General features: G+C 39.5%; 1 protein-coding gene across 12 annotated transcripts in view; it reads left to right on the top strand.

Moving 5' to 3' along the window:
• The first annotated feature begins 624 nt into the window (after nt 1-624).
• The window catches only part of RALGAPA2 (Ral GTPase activating protein catalytic subunit alpha 2), a 135713-nt gene continuing 116317 nt past the window's right edge, over nt 625-20020 (top strand). For 7 of the 12 annotated variants that reach the window (XR_012622389.1, XR_012622392.1, XR_012622391.1 and 4 more), the window contains exons 1-3: nt 625-926; nt 9668-9778; nt 10447-10496. Coding sequence is in view for 5 of the 12 variants with exons in the window: in XM_074817532.1 (XP_074673633.1) it covers nt 821-926; nt 9668-9778; nt 10447-10496 (267 nt within the window). In the remaining 7 variants the exon portion in view is untranslated. Of the gene's footprint in view, nt 927-9667; nt 9779-10446; nt 10497-20020 lie in introns of those variants that run through there. The other 5 variants (XM_074817534.1, XM_074817535.1, XM_074817538.1 and 2 more) reach the window with 4 other exon arrangements.

The following is a 20020-nucleotide window of genomic DNA, read 5'->3' as shown; positions in this document are numbered from 1 at the left end:
AAGCTGGACCTTCCGCCCAGCTCAGCCTTGGCACCGCCACCTCTGGTGGTCTCACTGACCATAGTCGGCGCTGCAGGAGGGTTGTGGCCTCCGTGCCTGGAGAGTAACGACCCGGGTGCTGCACTGGAGGCCTGAAGTGGGTGCTGGCAAGCCCGAGGGTGCCGGCAGGCCCCGGGGACGCAGCAGGCCCGTGGGGCGCTGGCAGGGCACGGCCCGCCCGTGGACAGCAGCAACCCCGGGGGCCTCCTGGTGCCCGTGGGGCTCGGGCTTCCCCGCCCCTCCCGAGCGCCAACAGGGCTGACGTCAGGGGAAGGCCCCGCGGCATGACGTCAGCACGACGCCAGGGTGACATCAAAGGCGACGGCGCCCCGGTAGCCGCGGCGCCTCCAGCTCCCGGCGTGCCCCGCGCGGAGCCGCCCCCCCTCCCGCGAGGCCCGCCGGGGGCTGTAGTCTTCCCGCGCGGGGGCGGGGAGGGGCCCGGCGCGGCTGCGCAGTGCGGCGGGCCGGGCCGGGCCGGGCCGGGCGGGGGGCGGTCAGCCGGCGGCGGGGCTGGCCGGTTCTGTGCGGGCACGCCCACCCGTGCGGCGGCGGCGAGCTCGGTCGCCCCGGCGGGGACGCTCCCATCCGCTGCCCTCCCTGCCTCTCTCTCCCCGCGGCGCGGCCGTAGCGGGCGGGGCTGTGGGCGCCCGGCCCCCGCACCTGCCCGGCCGCCGGGCCCTGAGCCCCTCCCGCGGGCAAGCCGCGCGCGGGCCGCAGCCCCCGAGGGGAGCCCCGTCCCCTCCGCCGCCGGGTGCCCCCCGCCCGCCCGCTTCGAGCCGGGATGTTCTCCAGGAAAGGCCACGCCGATGTCAGGAAATCCACCCAGAAGGCGCTGGACCCCAAGCGGGACGTACTCACCCGCCTCAAGCACCTCCGGGCGCTGCTGGGTGAGTGGCGGCCGGCCGGCGGGACGCCGACCCGCTTCTCGCCGCGCCGTGGGGGGCGAGGGGAGGGCGGGGAGGGGAGCCCCCCGCCCCTTGGTTCCCCTCAGGGCTTCTCCTCGCTTTGGCAGCTGCCCCCGTCCAGCTGCAGCCCGCCGGGGCGGCGGCCGGGCGGACCCCGGGGCGGCGGCCGGGGCGCGGGCAGCGCGGCAGGGAGCCGCTTTGCGGGGGGAGAAGCCGCTGGCGGTGCCCGCTGGTCGCCAGGGCAGACGCCGGGGCCGCGGGCGGTGCGCTGGACACGCTCGGCTGTTCGCCCTTCGGTGCGCCTCGAGCCATTTTGTAATGCTGTCTGGGGTGGCTGGGTAAGAGCTGTCCTCAAGACAGAAAGAAAAATGAGAGAAAAACTTATCGTAGGCAACCCTTTTCTGCCTTAGGTTTCGTTAGCTTTTTCCAGGCTCCCTCTGCAATTTTGGGGAGCTCTGTAAGCTCTCCCGGCTATAGCTGGTGAAAGGTAGCGATGCCTGTCCTTTCGGAGTTCCAGGAGCTGTTAGAGAAAGTTAACTGATGCGTTTTGCTGCTCCTGGCTTTAGAAACTTGTGTTGCCCAGCGTCAAAATATTTGTGATGCAGCACTGTCCAGAACAGTATGTAAACGTATTTCCTGTAGGGTTCTTCAGAGGATGCATTTATACCAGCTCTGCTCTTGTCAACAAGACTGTTCTTTTTAATTTTTTTTTTTTTTTAAAGTTTAAGGGGTGGATCATGTAATGGTATTCTGTGATGCCCTTCTGTGGCAAGGCTGAACCTCTTTCTCTAATGTCATCTTACAGTTGAAGCCTTAACCCTGATCTTTTTATTCTGAACATGGAAACCAGTTGATGTGTTTCAACTGTGAGTTGTGGTTTGCAAGGATTTGGGTGGCCCTGTGTTCTCTGTTAGCAAACTGCAGCAGGAAAAGGCTCTTTTAAGAGCTTTTGTGCACTGTCCCAGTTCAGGAGAATCAGTGACAGTGTTAGTATTCTCATTTTATATTGTTCTCCTGAGAAACAAGGAGGAGAGAATGATCTGATTTGTGCTTGTTGTGTACTCTAATTCTAGTCTACTGTTTCCATCAAGTTTGACAGGTATGTAGGAGCCTCAAAGGCATTGTGTTACGAGCTGTGAGAAGTAAGTGGCTGGAGGAGAGGGCCTGAGGTTAGTGGCTCATCGAGAGAGGGCAGATGCTGGCTGATGTATCCTGCTGAGGAGTGGCTCTCTGGTCAGTCAAGGTTCAATGTCGCTGCCCTCGGGCCCCCTGTATGATTGCTGTTGGTGGTGTAAAGGATGTGTGGAGCCAGAGTTACTGCTCAGGAAGTAGCTTGGGTCTTGCAGAGCAAAGGTGCTCCCCTTCAGTCTGGTACGTGCACCAGGCTGCAAGACTTGCACTGAGGAACCTCACTGTGGTTTGGAGCATGGGCTCGTTGGTGGTGCTCGAGATTGAGTTTGAGATTAACAGCTTTTTCCTGTGACGTTCCACTGATAGGAGAAAATATACAAAATAAGTTTTGAATGTACTGTACCAAAGCAAGGAGCTTTTGTGCTGAGGACACTGAGTATGATCCTGAGCTAGAAGAGTAGCGATTAGTCTCCCTCAGGATGGTCCCTTTGAGAAAGTTGTACTCTGTGAGAGTGTGGAAACAAACGAGTAGAAGAGTCTGATAGTTTCGCTTGGTATGGGCATCTTGGTGACTTTTTGTGGATGTGTTTCTTACATGTGTGAGAAATCATCACTTTGATTTAAAGATGTTTTTCCCCTGTGGTCTACTGCATTTAACTAGCTGATCTGAAAATGAGTTTTCTGTGGGTAATTTGATTAGTGGACAAAGTGCTAGACAAATCCATAGGTGGTCTTGTGTCATGCTCTAGAAGTGGCCAGGTCTTTTGATCATCTTTCGAGAAACAGAAGTTTGACATGCCCAATCTGTAGATATTTAAGCTTCATGATTTGGACTCACAAGTCAAGCAGTTCTGACTACTGTGGCTGGTGGTGGGAGACAAAAGGCTCATGTGTCACAGGCCCTCAGCACCTGCAGTCCTCATGTTTTTTGTGAACAGTATTGAACCTTTGCTTTGGAGTTAGCTGTGAATGAAGGGTATGTGACTACTCTGGGTATAAATTCCTCCTATTCTTTAAGTGTATGTAAAAATCGTCATAGTTAGCCATCTGGTGGTCATCTTTGTGTTAATCTCCCTCTGGGGACCAAAGGTGTATATTTCTTGGGCCGGAGGCACATAAAATATTCTGTTTGCTTGGGTTTTTTTGATTGTTTTTTGTTTGTTTGTGTTTTAAATCATACCATGTATCTAAGTGCCTAAGGGCAGGAATTTTCAAAGACAGGAGAAGATACCTGCATTATGATATGCTTTTTAACTGTAAACATCTTACTGCTCATGTGCTGTACAAACAATATTAAAATAACGTCCAATTTAATCGTAAAAAGATTTGGGAAATTCTTTATTTACGAGATGAGGTTTAAAATGTTTTGTGAAACCATTCTGAGAAAGATTGGTCTAAAAAACTGTAGTGTGAACTTGCAGACTTTAAACTTCTTCCTTTTCCACCAGCCTCACTAAAATGAATGAACTTGAAGAAATAAGAAGTATAGCAACTTTCTCTTAATGTTCCCCTTTCAGCCTCTCAGACACATCTGAAACTAAGACACGACCAGTTTAAGATGAAATACTGAGCTTGCTCTGGCTTTTGGTTATACCCATCTTATTGGAGTGTTATGTTTTTGTGTGCCCATGTGGTACAGAGGAGGTTGTCAGGCTCCTGTGACAGACCTGATGGGTGGAACAAATGGCAAAATATGCCTATTAGTGTGACAGAATTAATTTATGTCCCAAAGCAGATGGTACAGAAGGTAGTGTTGTCTGGTGGTTTTCTGTAAAGATGCTTATTACCCAGTTGGCAAGGGGGAAAAAAATACATCCGTCACTTCTCAGGAAATATCTTTTCTTCCAAGTGTCTGTTACATTTGGAGATAGTGACCTGATTTTTTGATTAAACTTATCATTGAACATTGGTTTTAAGTGAAAATTGTTATCAGTGCCAGTGGGCCGGGTAGCATATTAGTGGCTTATTGGCTGAAGTGCTGTGATATGGCAGCTGGCTGTCTTCTAGTGGATATGTTTTATTGCAGGGACTATGTCAAAGCAGGCTCTGCTTCTGTTCCTGAGATGTCTGCTTTTGAGAATGTCAATGTAAACATTTTAGATAATACGGGAGTGGCTTTTTGAAGATAATATCTCCACAGATATCATTGCAAGTGTGTGTTTTCTGGTATTATTCAGCACAGAACGTGAAGCAACACATGGTAAGAAGTTCTCCTGTATTTAAGAAAAACAAAGCTTTTGGCATAAAGGCTCAGAAATAGTTGGATATTTCTTCTTCCCCCCCTCCACCCCCCTCCCCCAAATGTGGCACTCCTTGTGCTGGCCAGGGGTAGGAATGTGTGTGTCTTAGTGTTCCTCCCACCCCAGTCGTTTCACTCCCTGTCCCCAAGTACACTCAGGCCATAGCGACACATATTCTCAAAATAACTGCTCCTGTTCTTATGTTTCCTTAGGAGATGCCATCTTTCCTTCCTTTGTTAGTTTTGAATCACAGGAATTAAACTGTAAACAAAATGACAGTTACTCTTCTGAGATCCTACTGATGTAGGAGGATAAAAATCAGAGAAAAGATGATAATAGGGGAGGGATGAGGGAAAGGAATGTGTATTTCTGTAAATAAGGGGTTGTGTGAGCACCAGGATCAATAACGTGCAGGTTTTGATTTGTTCAGGTCTCTTACCTACCCTCTGTGTAAGTTTGTCCAATATCCAAACTGAAAGAAAAGATTCCCTTTGAATTTGTGTTGCTTGTAACATCTTTCAAGTCTCTAATGCCCTTTAGGATCTGAGTTCCTTTTTCTGTGGGGTAGTCTACCTGCATGATGATACAAAACATTAACCAGAATAATAACATTATTTTAAAGTGGATGTTTTCTTGTTAGGTAAATGACCAGAGAATTTCCTTTTTTTTTTTTTTTTTTGCTATAAAGATGTACTAAATTTCAGAACTTTTGTAAGGTCAGTAGGAACTTTTTTCCAAATACAGTGTGTGGAAGTGTCAATAGTGTGGTCTTTTTTTTAGGATAGACTGAAAAATAATGGTCTTATAAATGGTGGTGGCAACATACAAGTTTGTCTCTTTCAAACTGGCTGTAAATTAAACCCTCTACACTGTTTCCCAGAGTAGTTTCTGCGGGATTTTTTGTAGCATAAAAACGTATCTCTGCTCTTTAAGACTTTGTTTCTGTGGCTGTTCTTGGGTAAAAATTTTTTTTTTTTTTTAATTGAAACATCTCTTTCAATGTTTCCTCCTCGGGTACAATTGAAATGTTTAGTTTAACATCTTTGCATGGATTAGTGTATTTCCCTTGAATTCTTCTTCTGGTTTTAAGAATTGCTCTGTCATGATGCAGTAACTTTTATGAATAATGGTGCAATAGGAACAACAGCTACTGTCTGCTGTGTAGTCTAGATATCACTTTTTGCTCATGCATAAAATTGGATAAGTATACTTTTATGTTTTTATTTCATGAAGGTGATGAGCCATTTCTTCATGGCGTGTTATTCTTACTAATTTCACAGTGTGATATGCCTGAGAACTTTGAGGCTGGAAATTATAAAGTTGGTCTGCAGGTAGTGTCTGTGAACAGTCTCTGGTGATTTAAGTTGGCCACCACCATTCACATTACACTTAGAAAGAAAGAAAAACGGGAGCTTACCTGTAGCTGCTCTTGAATATGCTGTGAGCTGCCTGGAAGATGGTGACAACACTTAAGTTGAACTGAGGGTCTGGATTTTCAGTTTTTCTATACTGAAGTCTTAAGGCTGATAACCTTGTTTTGAAAGTAGCACTGATTTAGTGCAGTTGCCAAACCCAGATTGTTTTACAGATTTGTGGATTGTGTGGATCCTGAACCTTGACATTTGCTGGGGTGGGTTGTTAGACCATATATGTGCTCACACTTGGTTTTGAGCATACTGATGGACTAAATTGTGCATCAGAAGGCTGGGTGCAGGCTGGTGTTTGAATTAATAACGTGCACTTCAGAGCTTGTGCTATGGCACTTCACTCCTGGATGCGTGGGTAAAAGCTGGGCTGTTTCCAGAGTTACAGTACTTTACGTGTATTTCAACTGTGTTGTTGAAGAAACTCCTATTTAAATCCTGAACTGGAAAATGGCAATGTTTTGTGCTTTGGTGTATGTGTTAGGAGTACTACTGCTGACAGAAGTGGGGTATGCTCGTGTCCATTGCTTTTATTCTTTTCTCTGTTGAGCAGTGGACAAATACACGGTAGATTGCTATACACGGACTTCAGTTTAGATTAAATATGAAATTTGTTAGGTTACCAAGCACAATCCTGAATCTTTTTCTTTTAAAAATATAAATTAAGAAAACCTATGTTTTTCATTTAACTCCCTCAATCAAAAATGAGACAATAAAGGAGAGTAGTGGGCTTTTAAATTACAGCACTGTCTTGGTTTGCACAGTTCTGTGCAGCTAGATTAATACAAGCCTAATAGAAATTTTCATTTAGAAGCATTCAAAAGTGAATGCTTCCAAACTTCTTGCTGAATTTAGAACAGCCGTTGTTCCTTAGATTTCATGTGAAATTTGAAGTGTTAAAATTATTTTAGAAATTGTTCTAATTGGAGGGTTTTTTAGTAATGGTGTGTTTCCATGCTGACATTCCTTTGAAAAAATGAAAGAAAATTATCTTCTAGGCTTTTATTTAGCATTTAAAGCTCTAATCTGAAAAAGTGGGGCTTTTGGGGTTTTTTTTTTTTGGTGTTTTTTTTAAGCTAAGTAAAAATTTTATGTGGTTTCTGGGGTGAGGCTAGTAATAAAAGTTTATCGTTAACCAGGGTATGACTGAAAAGTTGTCTCTTCATCTCCTTTATTTTTTTAAGTACTCAGGATAAAGAACTTTGTACAAATAACATAAGGTCAAGTGACTTTGGAAGTTTATGAATTAAGGGAGGATTTCTAGCTACTTAAATAACTGCAATAATATTTGGTAGTTAATAGAAAAATAAAAGGAACGCTGGTGTGCGAAGCACACAATTACTGTTCCCACTAGATTTTTTTTATACCAGGAAGAGTAATGAGAGCTTGGCAATAAACTCAGATTCTTATTAAATGGTACCCAAATAGTTTGTTTCCCTAAATTTTAATCTTAATTAGTAAGGCAAGTAAGGGTGACTTGCAGTTATCTAACGAGCCAACTCTTTCATATTTTAAATAGAAGAAATGTCATGTGTACCCTTGTGAATGTCTCCCTGTTTCCTGTGTGTTGCTGTAAAAGCTGTGAAGTGTTAATCAGAAGCATTAGTCAATGGCTCACCTATCCCTGTTTGGGGAACAGAGATACGTTATACATGTTTTTGGAAAGCCACTGTGTATCTGGTGGCTGATAATGATTGCCAACTTGCCTTAGATTTTAGTGCTCAGAGCTTTGAATTCTCTAGGTGGCTGTTTTCAACAGTAGTAATCTGAGAGCTATTTATGAGTAAATGTAAAAATATAAATATAGCCTAATACCTGCAATTCAATCCCAACCTTGCTGTTTATAAATGCTAATTCAGTCAATGTGATTTGCCAAAAGTCATTATTTTATCTTATTATCTTAAATGATAAATAGTGCATGAAACTTTCACCGATGTTTTCCATTTGAAAAACAGAAGAATGAGCCTTATCCTGCTACAAGTTAAACGTGTGTATATATATATATATCTCTATAGTAGTGATCCAAGTTACTGTCTTAGGCTTCCTGCCAACTTCTAGTAAACCCTCCTGAGAAGCAGCCTTTCTTCTCATGGTCTGTTTGTCTGTGACGGTCGTTGTTTGGTGAAGTGGGTGAGAAATGCCGGGTTGTAGGGAGAGCCGTGAAGGAGCGTGCGAGACTGGGATGTGCTTGCCGTGGCGCAGCCTGCCTGGAGGTGCTTTCCCTACAACCCGGCATGATGTTAGAGGGGAGAGAGGCTCTGGAAGGGGCATTGTCGCTGGCTTGGCTGTTCCTCCTGCCAGACAGAGACATCGCCTGCCTCTCCGGTGCCCAGAGGAGCAGGGTGAAGCCATCATGGTGAGCACCACTTTCCACTGCTCATCACCATGAACACACACATGGTGAAGGCGTAGAGAAGTGGTGTTTTCTTAATGTATGCAAAAAATAAGGAATTTGGTAGTGAAATGCCCAAGAAAGCTGTATCTCTGAACAATGGAGTTACTGGGGGTGTGGCTTATTCATTACATTTTGGATTTTTTTTTTTTTTAAGTGAAATAGGCAGTGGTATCAGGATGACAATTCACATGCACAATTGCCAGAAAATCTTACTTTCCGAGTGAGTATCTACTCTTAGGGTAGTAAATGGGAGTATTGCTGTTGGCCTCTCTTAAGGTTAGAAATTGTTTTCCTCTATATCTTGCGAAGGAATATAAGGAACAAAATAGTTGAATAGGAAAAGGATGTAGCTGTAAGAATGCATGCTTACATCAGAATAACAGATGAGTCACCACTGAAATGCCACATTTATAGAAAAGGAGAATTTACTTTTTTTGATTAGGCAGTTCCTTTCTCTTCCTTTCACAATTTAAAGGGAAGGTTTCCTTTTTGTTTAGATTTTAATGACCTCATTCCTTCATATGAAATCCTTGTAAATGAAAGCCTTGTTTTCTCCTAGAGTTGTATTTAACAGAACGCATTCATAGAGAGGAATAATTGCACTTAGCTTGCAAATTCAGGACCAGTAGTTTGTAGGAAACAAATATCATGTAAAAGGGTTTCCATGTGCTAATTGTTTCCGTAGTACAAGCAACCAAACAAAGGCTCACTACTGAAAAGGAATTAATTTTTTATTTTTTTTAAAATAGCATTGTCCAAGTCTAAAGTCATTCTTTCTTCTGTAGTTGTATGATAATATTGGGTCTTCTTGTTGCAGTCAGCTTTGTTGTCTTGATTAATGAACAGGTTTCTCCAGAGCTGAAACTTCAACAACAAGACGTGTTATTAATAATTTTTGCCCTGTATCCTCTTAGTTCTATGTGAAATCATCTATCTTTTCTTGACCAAATCAGTTACAATAAAGAGCAAACAGATGAAGTTAAAGTGTGTTTTGCAAGTATCAGGTTTAAGAAAACATTAGATTTTTTTTCCTTAAATAAACTTATTTCAAATTTTAGACCCAAGTTAAGGCTTAGGGAAGTGATGCATGCTTTGGTTTCCATTCTTTTTTTAAAATGAATTGGAAATATGATGTTTTCTGAATTGATCTGCTTGTCAGATAAATATAAGAACTGGATTTGCAATTTGCATACAGAATTCATTGCTGGTGTTTGTTTTTTCCTACAGTACCTGCTTTTTTTGATGATACAGAACCCTTTTAGATAGCTAAGACGCATCCCATCTTTTTTTTCTTTTTTCTTGAAAACAAGTAAACCTAAGCCACGCTGCTAGCTTTCGTAAATTAAGTGGAAATGGAAATTCCCTATTTTACTTGCAAGCATGGAATCACAATTTACTCTAGAATATTTAATGAAGTCTCTAGAATTGTTTCATATGGCATTTATTTCATTCTCTAACACTAAATTTGCATGAAGACAACAATTTTCAACTTTCTGATGTTGTGTAGTAACTCCCGTTTGTTCCTCTTTTCAGATATTGTGGATGGAAGTGACCTGAAGCAATTTTTTGAGAACAATTATTCTCAAATTTATTTTATATTCTATGAAAACTTCATAACACTGGAGAATAGCTTGAAACAAAAAGGTAAGTTTTAGAGTTTTGCCAGCAACTGTTGAGTCAGTTTTCCCTAACTGTTCTCAAAAACATTCTATTAGAGCTTATCTAATGATTATATAGTCCACAATTGTCTATATTTGCATTAATAGTTTCATGTATTATTAATTAGTAATAATATTTAAATTTTATGGTATCAGAAGAGATGAGCATAGAAAATTGCTTTCTGAAATGTCATAAATAACTGAAGAGAATTCTAAATACATTTTTATGGCCAAGTGTCGTTTCAGCACAAAAATCAGGGCTTGTGCATTTATATACGTATCCTCTCATCTTGTTTGGAAGTATTGAAGGCCTTCATCCTACAATTATGCATATGTCTGTTCAACTGAAACATTGTCAGAGATCCACAGAACAAATCTCAGTGTTGAAGATACGTCAGTAGGAATAGCCATTTTCTTGGAGATGAGTACAGTGACAGTGCTTTGCAGGTCTGGGACTCTAGATGTCTCTCATCCATAATCAAGAGAGAGAGGCACTGAAGTTTGGCAACTTCTTGCTCTTCGATATTAGATAAAGATGAAGAAAAATAAACCGAGTGCAACATCTTTGACTTCAGTTGAATAACAACAGTGTAATTTTGCCTTCTGCTTCATACCGTTTATTTATGGCAAACAATGTCATTTTCTGTCTTGCAGGGAATAAATCACAAAGGGAGGAGCTGGACTCCATTCTTTTTCTTTTTGAAGTAAGTTTTCCTTGCCATGAAACTAATTTTTATTTTAAATCTCATTGTCATTATATGCTTACTTATATCTTTACAATGAGAGGTGAAACATGAAACTAGGTGTCAATCAAAACGACAGTAGGTGTCCATGACAGTACAAGGTGAAAGGCAGAAGAGAATTACGGTGTGCAGTAAGTTTTCAGATACACCAACAACAAAAAGTTTATTATGCAATGGGGATGTTGATTGAATGAATATCCAGAGGTAAGAGATTTTCTCAAAAGGCATGGAAATCATACAGTAATATATCTGTCCTAAGGAACCAAGGATCAACTCTTTGAAAATGTCGTGGGTTTTTCTCAGTAGAATTTGGGAGCAAGTGATCAATAGTTACATAGCCTCTGTTAGGCTAAAGCTTTCAAAATAGTCTTTTTTTTTTTTTTTTTCCCTGAATTAAATAGGTTCTTGCTTCTGTATTTTATGGAGGGCTAGTTTAGTACTTTTTCCCTACGCTTTGTCAGTATGAAGTTCAGTGTTGTGTTTATTTTGAATGTGTCACAGCAGGAGTTTGGGCTCTACTCCTTTCAGATGCAGGCATCTATTATGACTGAAGTATTTGGTCTTGCAGCAGAAGGAAAATAAAAGGATAAGAGTTGTCAACTATGGCATATCAGTTTGATCTGGGTGTGTGAAATGTTAATTTGTTTAACTTTTTTTTACTTCCAGGAGCCTATTTTTCCCGGCACTGGCAGTCCTAGCATTTGCAGTGTCTAGGGAGGAAATGTTAGCTAGTGAACTTTTGCATAATTAAATTAGAATGTCTTTAATTTAAAGAAGAATAAGACTGTGAGAGCTCATTTTCCAAGGGACCTCTTTAATTAGAGTTATTACCTAAATATATTTGGATGTGAGAAAATAACACTGGACCAGATGAAAGCCTAACATATAAAATATTTTTTGTAATGCACACCAAAAGTCTTAGCATAAGCTCTACCTGTTAAATGTTCTCAACTCTTACCTCCCCTTCTAAAAATGCGGGAAAAATACCCAAACCAGAAATATATGGCTTCATTTGCGTTAATGTATAGTTTATAGTCAGAATAATATTTATACTGATTATAAGAATGATACTGTTTAGCCTAACACGACTGTAATATGAAAAATGGTCTGGAAAATGATGACATGGAATTCTGGATTTTTGTGGTCTCATCTTCTCGCTTTGATGTAGCAAGTTCAGTCTCCGTTTTCCTCTTCTCCCTCCCTTTGCTCCTTTAACTACAAGACTGCATTTTCAGACTGAAATCTGAAAATCAAATTATGTTTTCTGCTACTTAGCATATTAGTAAAAGAGTCTGCTTTAGGATTTTGCATGAGGCAGTGTCAAAAGAACATGAACTCACATATCTGCTATCTGTATTTGGGGCAGAGAAATTCTTCCTCCTCCTCCCTCCCCACCCCCAGTGGAGAAGCTATCACCACATTTACTGACCAAGGCTGTGCAATTTAATGGCAGCTCATTAATACACTTACTCTGTGGTCTTGAATAAGTAATTACATTTCTGTGGCTATGTCATTGAATGGAAAATAGCTAAGGCTTACTCATCTGGTTAAAGTGCATAAATATGCATTCCCGTGTCTTGAAAACGGGTGGCTAATAACCACCTGTTTAATACTGCTTAAAAGCATCAGGAGAACATACTGTATGAAGAAGAAAAAAATGCATAGTTATATATGAACAAAGTGTTGCTTTGGGTCCCGATGGAGGAGAATTATATTATAGCCTAGTCATTGCCAGTTTTGAGGAGGAAGAAATTGTTTAAGATATTTGTGTGCAGTTTGGAGCGATCCACTTGGTGATGTTTATCTACTGGAAGTAGGTTTGCAATCCATTTATAACTCTTAACACTTGATAACTTAATGCAGTGTAGGAAAACAGCTTTTTAGGTGGCCTTTGAATGCACAGACCAAGAATACATCAGTCTGAACACAGGACAAGATAAAATGTAAATGCCAAGTAATTAAACATTCATGTTGTAAGCCATAGGAAACAAAACTAATTGATTGTTAAGCTTGCCATATTTTATCTGATGTCAGTGTGAGCCAGAGGGTTCCTAGAGTTTTCTTCTAATTAGCTAAATAGGTAATTACTTAGGATTAACAAATCCTGAATCCAGGTGCTGAGGGTTAACAGTATAAAAATCAATAAAAATATTTATGAAAGGAATTGACTTCTGCCTTTTCTGGTACAGTTTCAGTATTTTAATGCTGTTCTTGAGTGACACCTAGTGTGTATATTAAGCAAAAGTAACAAATGCCTTTTCCCCAAATCCTCTGAGAACTAAGTTGACTCAGCTGTAATTTATTGAAGTCTTAATTTTACACATCAGCAGTTAGCTTGGCCACTCAATAGTAACATCAAACAACATATTAGTCAAAAAAGAAATATTAATCTAAAGGGGGTAATATGAAGGGTTAACAGTTCATTTTGTATAGTGCTTTTTTACAATTAATATTACAGAGTTCTTAGATCTAATTTTATATTCTCTAAGGTGCCTTGTGTTTTTCCAAATAGATATTCATGAAATGATACAGCAGCTGTAATTACCTGTATTATCTTTCCCTGTTTCAGCTAAAAGGGCAAAATGATGTGAAAAACAAATCTGCTTTTTCTTTGGTAAGGCTTAGTTACCTGCAGATTTGTAGTCTATTTACAGAACATGTTAATATTGTTTCTTATATCACTGTTCTCTCTGATTTGAGGGCATTGTTTATTATAGCTGTCAGCAGAGCACTATGTGTCACAGAACTCGGGAAGGGTGCACTACATTTATATAAGTTTTCTAGATCTTATAAAAGTATTATGCCATCATTTGACTGTGAAAGCTTGGATTTTTTTAATAATAAAGTATTTTTTTCTTGCAGCATCAGATACTGATTCCTCTGCTGCATTTTTTTTGCATCTGTAATGAAATAAGAGCACACTGATGTTTTTGACATAATACGTAGATCAATTTCTTTCCATCCTCTATAATTATGCTTTATTAGTTAAGAACAGCCACATCTCTTATGCTGATGCAGCCATAAAATTCATTACACTGATGTAACACGTCCACTGTATTTAATATTTTATTAGAATTTTTCAGATACTCTTTGCAATGTAGTAAAACTTCCCAAAGTCACTTACAGTAGCTGCTGTTGTTGCTAACAGTTTTTCAGATACCGTCAGTGTAGTTCAGGTCTCACTGCACTGTTGCAGGTAGCTGAGAAGATGGGTTGGGTACTCCCAACTCCCACGGATGATACATATGCTGAAAGCTTCTCAGTATGGATTTTTTATGCTTGCTTATTTTTTACCACTGCATATTAATATAACATAAAGAGCCCTTGTGTTTCACAGGTCCTTATTTGTAAAAGCATATGGTGTTTTTCATACAGCTTGTACAAAAAGGTTTGCTTATACTGTAATCTCTTGATTTCTGTAAGTCCATGTTTTCTGTGGAACTTCTGGTTTCTTGAACTTGGTGAAAATGTGAGCAGTGTGAGTCCCTGAGTCAGAACACAGAGTAAGCACAATTTTCCTTTTTTTTTTTTTTTTTTAAAAAAAAAATATCTACAGAATTATAACTCTGGAAAGGTACCTAATGTAACTCATATTGGCCTTGCTGTGATTATGTTTCTAGACTGTTTTATCTGTCAAGCCTAGCCCTCCCCTGTATGCCTCTTGCCCTGATGAACTGGGAAGAGGCTAGCTGTGGTTATAAACAGGAACAGAGTGGTCTGTTTTTGCCTTCCTTAGAAATTCAGCAGCAAAATTTTAATGTATTATTCCTGGATCTGATTTCGAGTATCCTGAGTTATGTACACAGCGGGTGGATTTAAATATTAAGTGGATGTAAATAAAATATAAATATGCTAATAGCCTCTGCAGTATTTGTGTTATACACACTCAAACTCCACAGCCTGTTTTGGCTTTTGTATAACACTAAGTGTTTTTCCAGAGATGATAATCAATAAACTGTTAGAACTTAACCATACTTTGAGCTCTTGATTTTGTAGCAGTAGCTACTGATCTTAATACAGTATTGTTGTCCTCAGAAGCACATCTAAATATAAACTACAAATGGTCACATACTCCGAAGATTAAGATGTGGTATAAATCCATTGAAACATGGATTGGTCTGCTATCAGAATGTGAACGTAACGATTACAGAAGCAGCTGTATAGCCTAAATTTATTACTGCAGATGTGCACAAGTTACTTGTTCTGCAAATGCTAATGATAATTCAGTATAGGTTTATAATTGGCTATAGTCTGTTAGCAACCCTTTTGAAAAGTAGATTACAGACCATACACAGTAAATACACTGCATCTGTCAGAGGAACACCTGCTGTGGTGGTGGGTGACCAGATAGCTCTATGCTCTGATGCAGTTTAGGAATATATGCTTATTTTTTAGTACTGCCTAGTAATGTACATAAATGTAATTTTTAAAATGTATAACTTTGACTCGTTCTGGCCTAAGATTGCTGTGGATATTTTAAATATCGAATTCTTCCGCCACATTGTAGGTCTACTTTATATAGACTACTGTGTGAATTAGCAATATTGGTTAAGCAGCTTAAAACAAATCTCAAAGCCAGTGGTGATTTTTTAGCATATCATTTTCAATTGTATAAAAACCTGCATCAGTGAAACTTTCAGCAGTTTTGGATTCATAACTCTTTTAGAAGACTAGTGCTGTGTAGCTGTTTTTATGGATGTGCGGAAGGATGTTCTTATATATCTGTAGCATTTTCTTAGGGTGCCTGGCTTATCTTAGGATGTCACTCCTAATTACTTGCTATGTTTTGAATAAAACTGAGTAATATTGAATTGTGCAGAAATAAATTGTGTATTGAAACTCGCCAGTGTGAAAAGTACTTGTAAAATTCTTTGCAAGGAATAATCAAGTCAAGTTATTGTTGAGCTATTCTTGCCACAGGTCCTGGTTTCTCATTTCTTGGGGTTATCCCTTTTATTTAACTTTTCCCCTTTCTTTAACTTTCTTTTTGCTATTTGCATTTTCCTCATGTCTGTACAGCTCACTGGCTTAATTTCCCCATCTGCAGGTTATCTTGCACTTGAAATCAAATTACCATTAAGAGCCAGTTTAAAATTCAGGTTGTAGGTTCTGTTACAGCTTTTCGGTTGGTTACCTGTGCCTACTGTGATTACCCCTTCTACTGTTTAACCTCACATCTGTCGCACGGACTTGGTTGGCTGATTCTCGAGCTCAATAGAGTAAAAAGGGCTTATTTGTTTATAACAACAAAATTGTTTATAGCCCTTCTTTCCTACACATAGGAAATCACTTTTTGAACCATCTAGGGTTTGTTCTGCCATAGTTGTAATCAGCTGATCTAAAATAACAGTGATTCTTACAGCATTCTGTTGTAAATTCTAACTACATGTGCATACGTTCAACTTCAGAGATCTTACTGTTTAATGTTATGCCTAAGGCAAGAATAAGTATCTGGTGTGCTCTGGGCAGACGTTTTCCCTCAATGAGTGACTGTAAATAATTTATTGGTGCAATAAAAGGAGTTTTCCTTTATTTAGATTGAACTGCTGCGGGCATGCTAACTTCATTGGGCTCCTGGCTTCACCTAAGTTGGTGAATAATAGCTAGAAAATTTTGAAATTACTGCAGATTTTAGCAGTTGAACACTCTGAAACTCTTGTGGAGATATCACTGAACAGTATTTGAACATAGAGGCACAGGAGAGCTATTCTACATTTGACTTGGTTTAAAGTAGATCCACCTGCCACTGACTAATAGAAACTCCTTATCATGTACAGGTTGTATTGAAAAAGCAATTTTTTTCTCAGAATCCATTCTCCTGGAATGAACATTATTCTGAACTTGTCATTGACGCTGCCTCTGAGAGCATGTTCAATCAGCAAGAACACATTTGTTTTTGTTGTGTTTAATAAGAGACTCTGCATGGCATGTTACAGAACAGCTTCTTGTAGCTCTGGAAGGCAGAACAGCAATGCTTATCATCTCACTTTTGTGTAAGTTAAGCTGGAAAGCATTCAGGTTGTAGGGATCTTCAGCGTAAGATGTGATAACAGCCTTAGCTTTCTCTCCATTCTATAACAGGGCAGCAGAGCACACAATAATAGGCACAAAGCTACCAATCACATGATTCAACAAAGTTGACAAAAATAAAAGACTTCTTTTAAAAGAAATTGCAGTATTGGTTAAGTCAGAGTGAATCTGTTGAAATACAAACCTGGGTATTTTTCATTTTACTTTGATAAAAGAGAGAGATATATCTTTCAAAAAGCAGCATCCTGTGTAAACTAAGATTTAAACTTAACATTATTCCTAGTCATGCAGGAAGTCCAGAAGAAAAAGAACTATGGATAATCAGTTAAAAGAACTGACAGATACCCTGATGTGTTGATCAGTAGTAATACCTAATTTCTATTTCAAGTGTGCTATAATGGATTACCATATAGATGCAGCAAAGCACTAAGCATTAAATAGATCTATGTGTTTTCTGAAAAAGCAATATTATTTTGCACTGTGGGGTTTCTTAAAATATTTCTTATTAGTGTACTGTGAAACTAGAAACAAGATGTCAATAGCCAGTTTGGATTCACAGCGGTATTGTTAGAAGTCTAGGCTGGAGTGGAAGAAACTATCATTTGTTTTATAGGAATAGCAATATGTGTTTTTTAGAACACCGGGGGTTGGGAGGGTGTAGAAAATGTTCTTGGAAATGCTAAGTTGAAAAGACAACAACTGAAGCTTGTTCATGACTTATGCAATCTTATGTCACACTGTAACACCATCTTAGTCTGGGGACTCTAATGCACACATGTGAAAATTACTAGTTAAAAGGCTGTAACTTTGAATTAACTTGTAACATTCAGAAGTTTTTATTTACTAGTGTAGACTTTTAACCGTGATGACTTATTTTTGCATTGCAGGAGCAAATGTGGGCTCTGAATTTAGATTATTTATATTCATTCTAATCTGCTGCAAAGCTTTCATATCTTCAGTAGGTAGCTGTGATGCTAGCAATCTAATTTGCTTTTTAAAAAATTACTTCTGTTTACTGTTTGGTGGTACTAAGCAGGTGATTAATCACATCTTTGCATTTTTTCAAAGTGCATTCATTTTTTTTTTTTTCCTGTTTTTGAGATGCTGAAAAGAATGGCATGAGAAATTACTTAAGTATCTCATTTTTTGCTACATGAAATTTGGGATATGGAAGCTTTCTTCAGATAGGAACTTCTGTCCTCTCCTTATTTCAACCCTTGAATTTTTTTGATTCAGTCACCTGATAAGGTTGTTTGATTCTGTGTTTTTTAAAGAAAAAAACCTGTAAGCATGTTCTTTCTTCCCCCAGCTTTATGCAATTTAAAGTTTAAGCTTGCTTTTCCTGGTGGTGGTTGTATTCTACAGCAGCATTTGTTTTCCAGGTTTTCTCTGGGCATAACCTAAAATTCACTAACACTCGGATGTAAGAGTTGTTATTAAGTTCTTTTTCAAAATGGGTCTTTATTATGCAGCTTTGCCACCTTCTCAGCTTATGCATCTTACACCTTATCATAGGTCACTTTCTGGACGTCAACTTTGTGTTCAAGTTTAGGTGAAACTGTGTAAAATATACTGCCTTTACTGCATGCCATCATGCCTCCGGCCTTTCCCAAATCACGGTTAACATGCTTTGCATCTTGCAGAGAGGGCATAGTAAAACCCAAGTTCTTTCAATGCGCTATTGTGTTTTGAAACAACTAACAAGTGGTGGTTATTTATTTTGATCCTGAATCAATTGGGATGTGTAAACTGTAAAATTACTCTAAGAACATTGCTGAAGCTCTTGGGAAATATGTATTGTTTCTTTTGGCAACTAAGGAAAATTTATTTGTATGTCCTCAGATTACTTTCACAAACTTTCATTCATAATACATGAGTGTGCCATGCTTGGTGTTTAAGTATACATCAGACTTTTAGTGAAGTAGACATATATTTTCTAAATATAATTTTTGTTTTACAATAAAGAATTTTACTGTATCATCTGAAATATACTAAGATAGGCATTTTCACTAGTAGTATTAGGGGATTTTGACAAATTTCTAATTAAAACATTCTGATACAGAAGTGGTGCCTGATTTTTTGGAAGTTTAATACAATTGGTTCTCAAAAGTTACTGTTTTGAAACAAATGAGAGAGCATTTACATTTACAAGCTGAAGGTATCTTGTTAGTATGGCCTGTAAAAGGAAATTGGTTTTGCTCTAACGATCTACTGTACTACTTATAGTGACTTAAACAATGGAAACAAAATACGTGTGGTTTTGTCTGGTTTTCCATAATAAACATGACAATGTTTGAAGGTTCCTCCATGCAGTATATTCTGATACTTGAATTGGGACCAATTTTTGTTGCCAGTTTGTCTTAGGGTTTTGTTTAATGGAGCCTCTCCTCGTGCGCTTGGGGTATGCAGTATGGGATCGGTCTAACGTGTGCCTGGATACAGTGATCCAGGCTTGAAATATTCATGATTTACATTAGAAGCTCCTTTCTGCCCTGTGCCAAATTAGGTAAAGATGAATGTCAGAAATAGTCTTGAAAAGTGGTGGGCTGCTATAATTTAATATTTATATGGATAATGATAATTCTTTGTCTGTGGATCCTGCAATCTGATTGGCAGAAACGTGGTCCTTAACTAACAGGTAAAGCCCAAATGTGAATCATGGCCTCATTTTTAGCCAGTCAGATCCTTCATCCCAAGCGCGTTCCTCCTGCCCATGGACGGGGAGCTAGACCTCTGGCCACCAGCCACCCACTCCTTCGGTCCCTGCTGCCATGGTGTCCTGGGGGGGAAGGACTCTGGAAGGAATACTGAAACAAAATACAAAGAGAACATAGAAGGGATGTGCCCGATTTATATTTTTAGTCTAGGTAAACTTTTAGAGATACTCTTCGGGGAGCATGTGCTGTGATAAAGATGTGAAGGAAGACCAGTCTGTGTGACCTGAGGTCTAGTTCCCTATGTCTGTGAACTTGTCATGACTTCCATCTTCTGCCATGGAGAAAGGAATGTTCCATTTTCAAAAATACTCTATTTTGAGTTTTGTATATAATTTCTGAAGCACTTTGTTGTCAAAAATAAAAAAAAGTCTGTCTTACTCCATCTCTTGAGCATACCGTTTTTAACAGCAATAATGATTCATGTGTTGGCCATCTCTGAAGGATTGCCTAAAATGCCAATTCTTGCTTTCTTGGCTGTGATGTTTTATTTCCTCTTGTGAGCTTTTATGTGCAAAAGACCAACAAATGGGTCACCGTTGCTTAAATGACTTGTCATTCATTTTGCATCCTGCATGTAGTATTTCTGAAAACTTAATGGCGCTTTGTTGTGCAGAAGTTTGTTCCAGTGATTTTGTTTGATAATTACAAGGAACTCTGACTGTTAGTCATGTATAACATTGTTTAATTTTATTTCCGAAAGTAGGTGTTGAAAGCTAGTTTCCCATTTAAATATATCTT

Source organism: Strix aluco, chromosome 3 (assembly GCF_031877795.1).
Source record: "Strix aluco isolate bStrAlu1 chromosome 3, bStrAlu1.hap1, whole genome shotgun sequence".
Taxonomy (NCBI): Eukaryota; Metazoa; Chordata; class Aves; order Strigiformes; family Strigidae; genus Strix; species Strix aluco.
The sequence above is the reverse complement of the archived record's forward strand: the minus strand, read 5'-3'. Positions and strand labels throughout refer to the sequence as shown.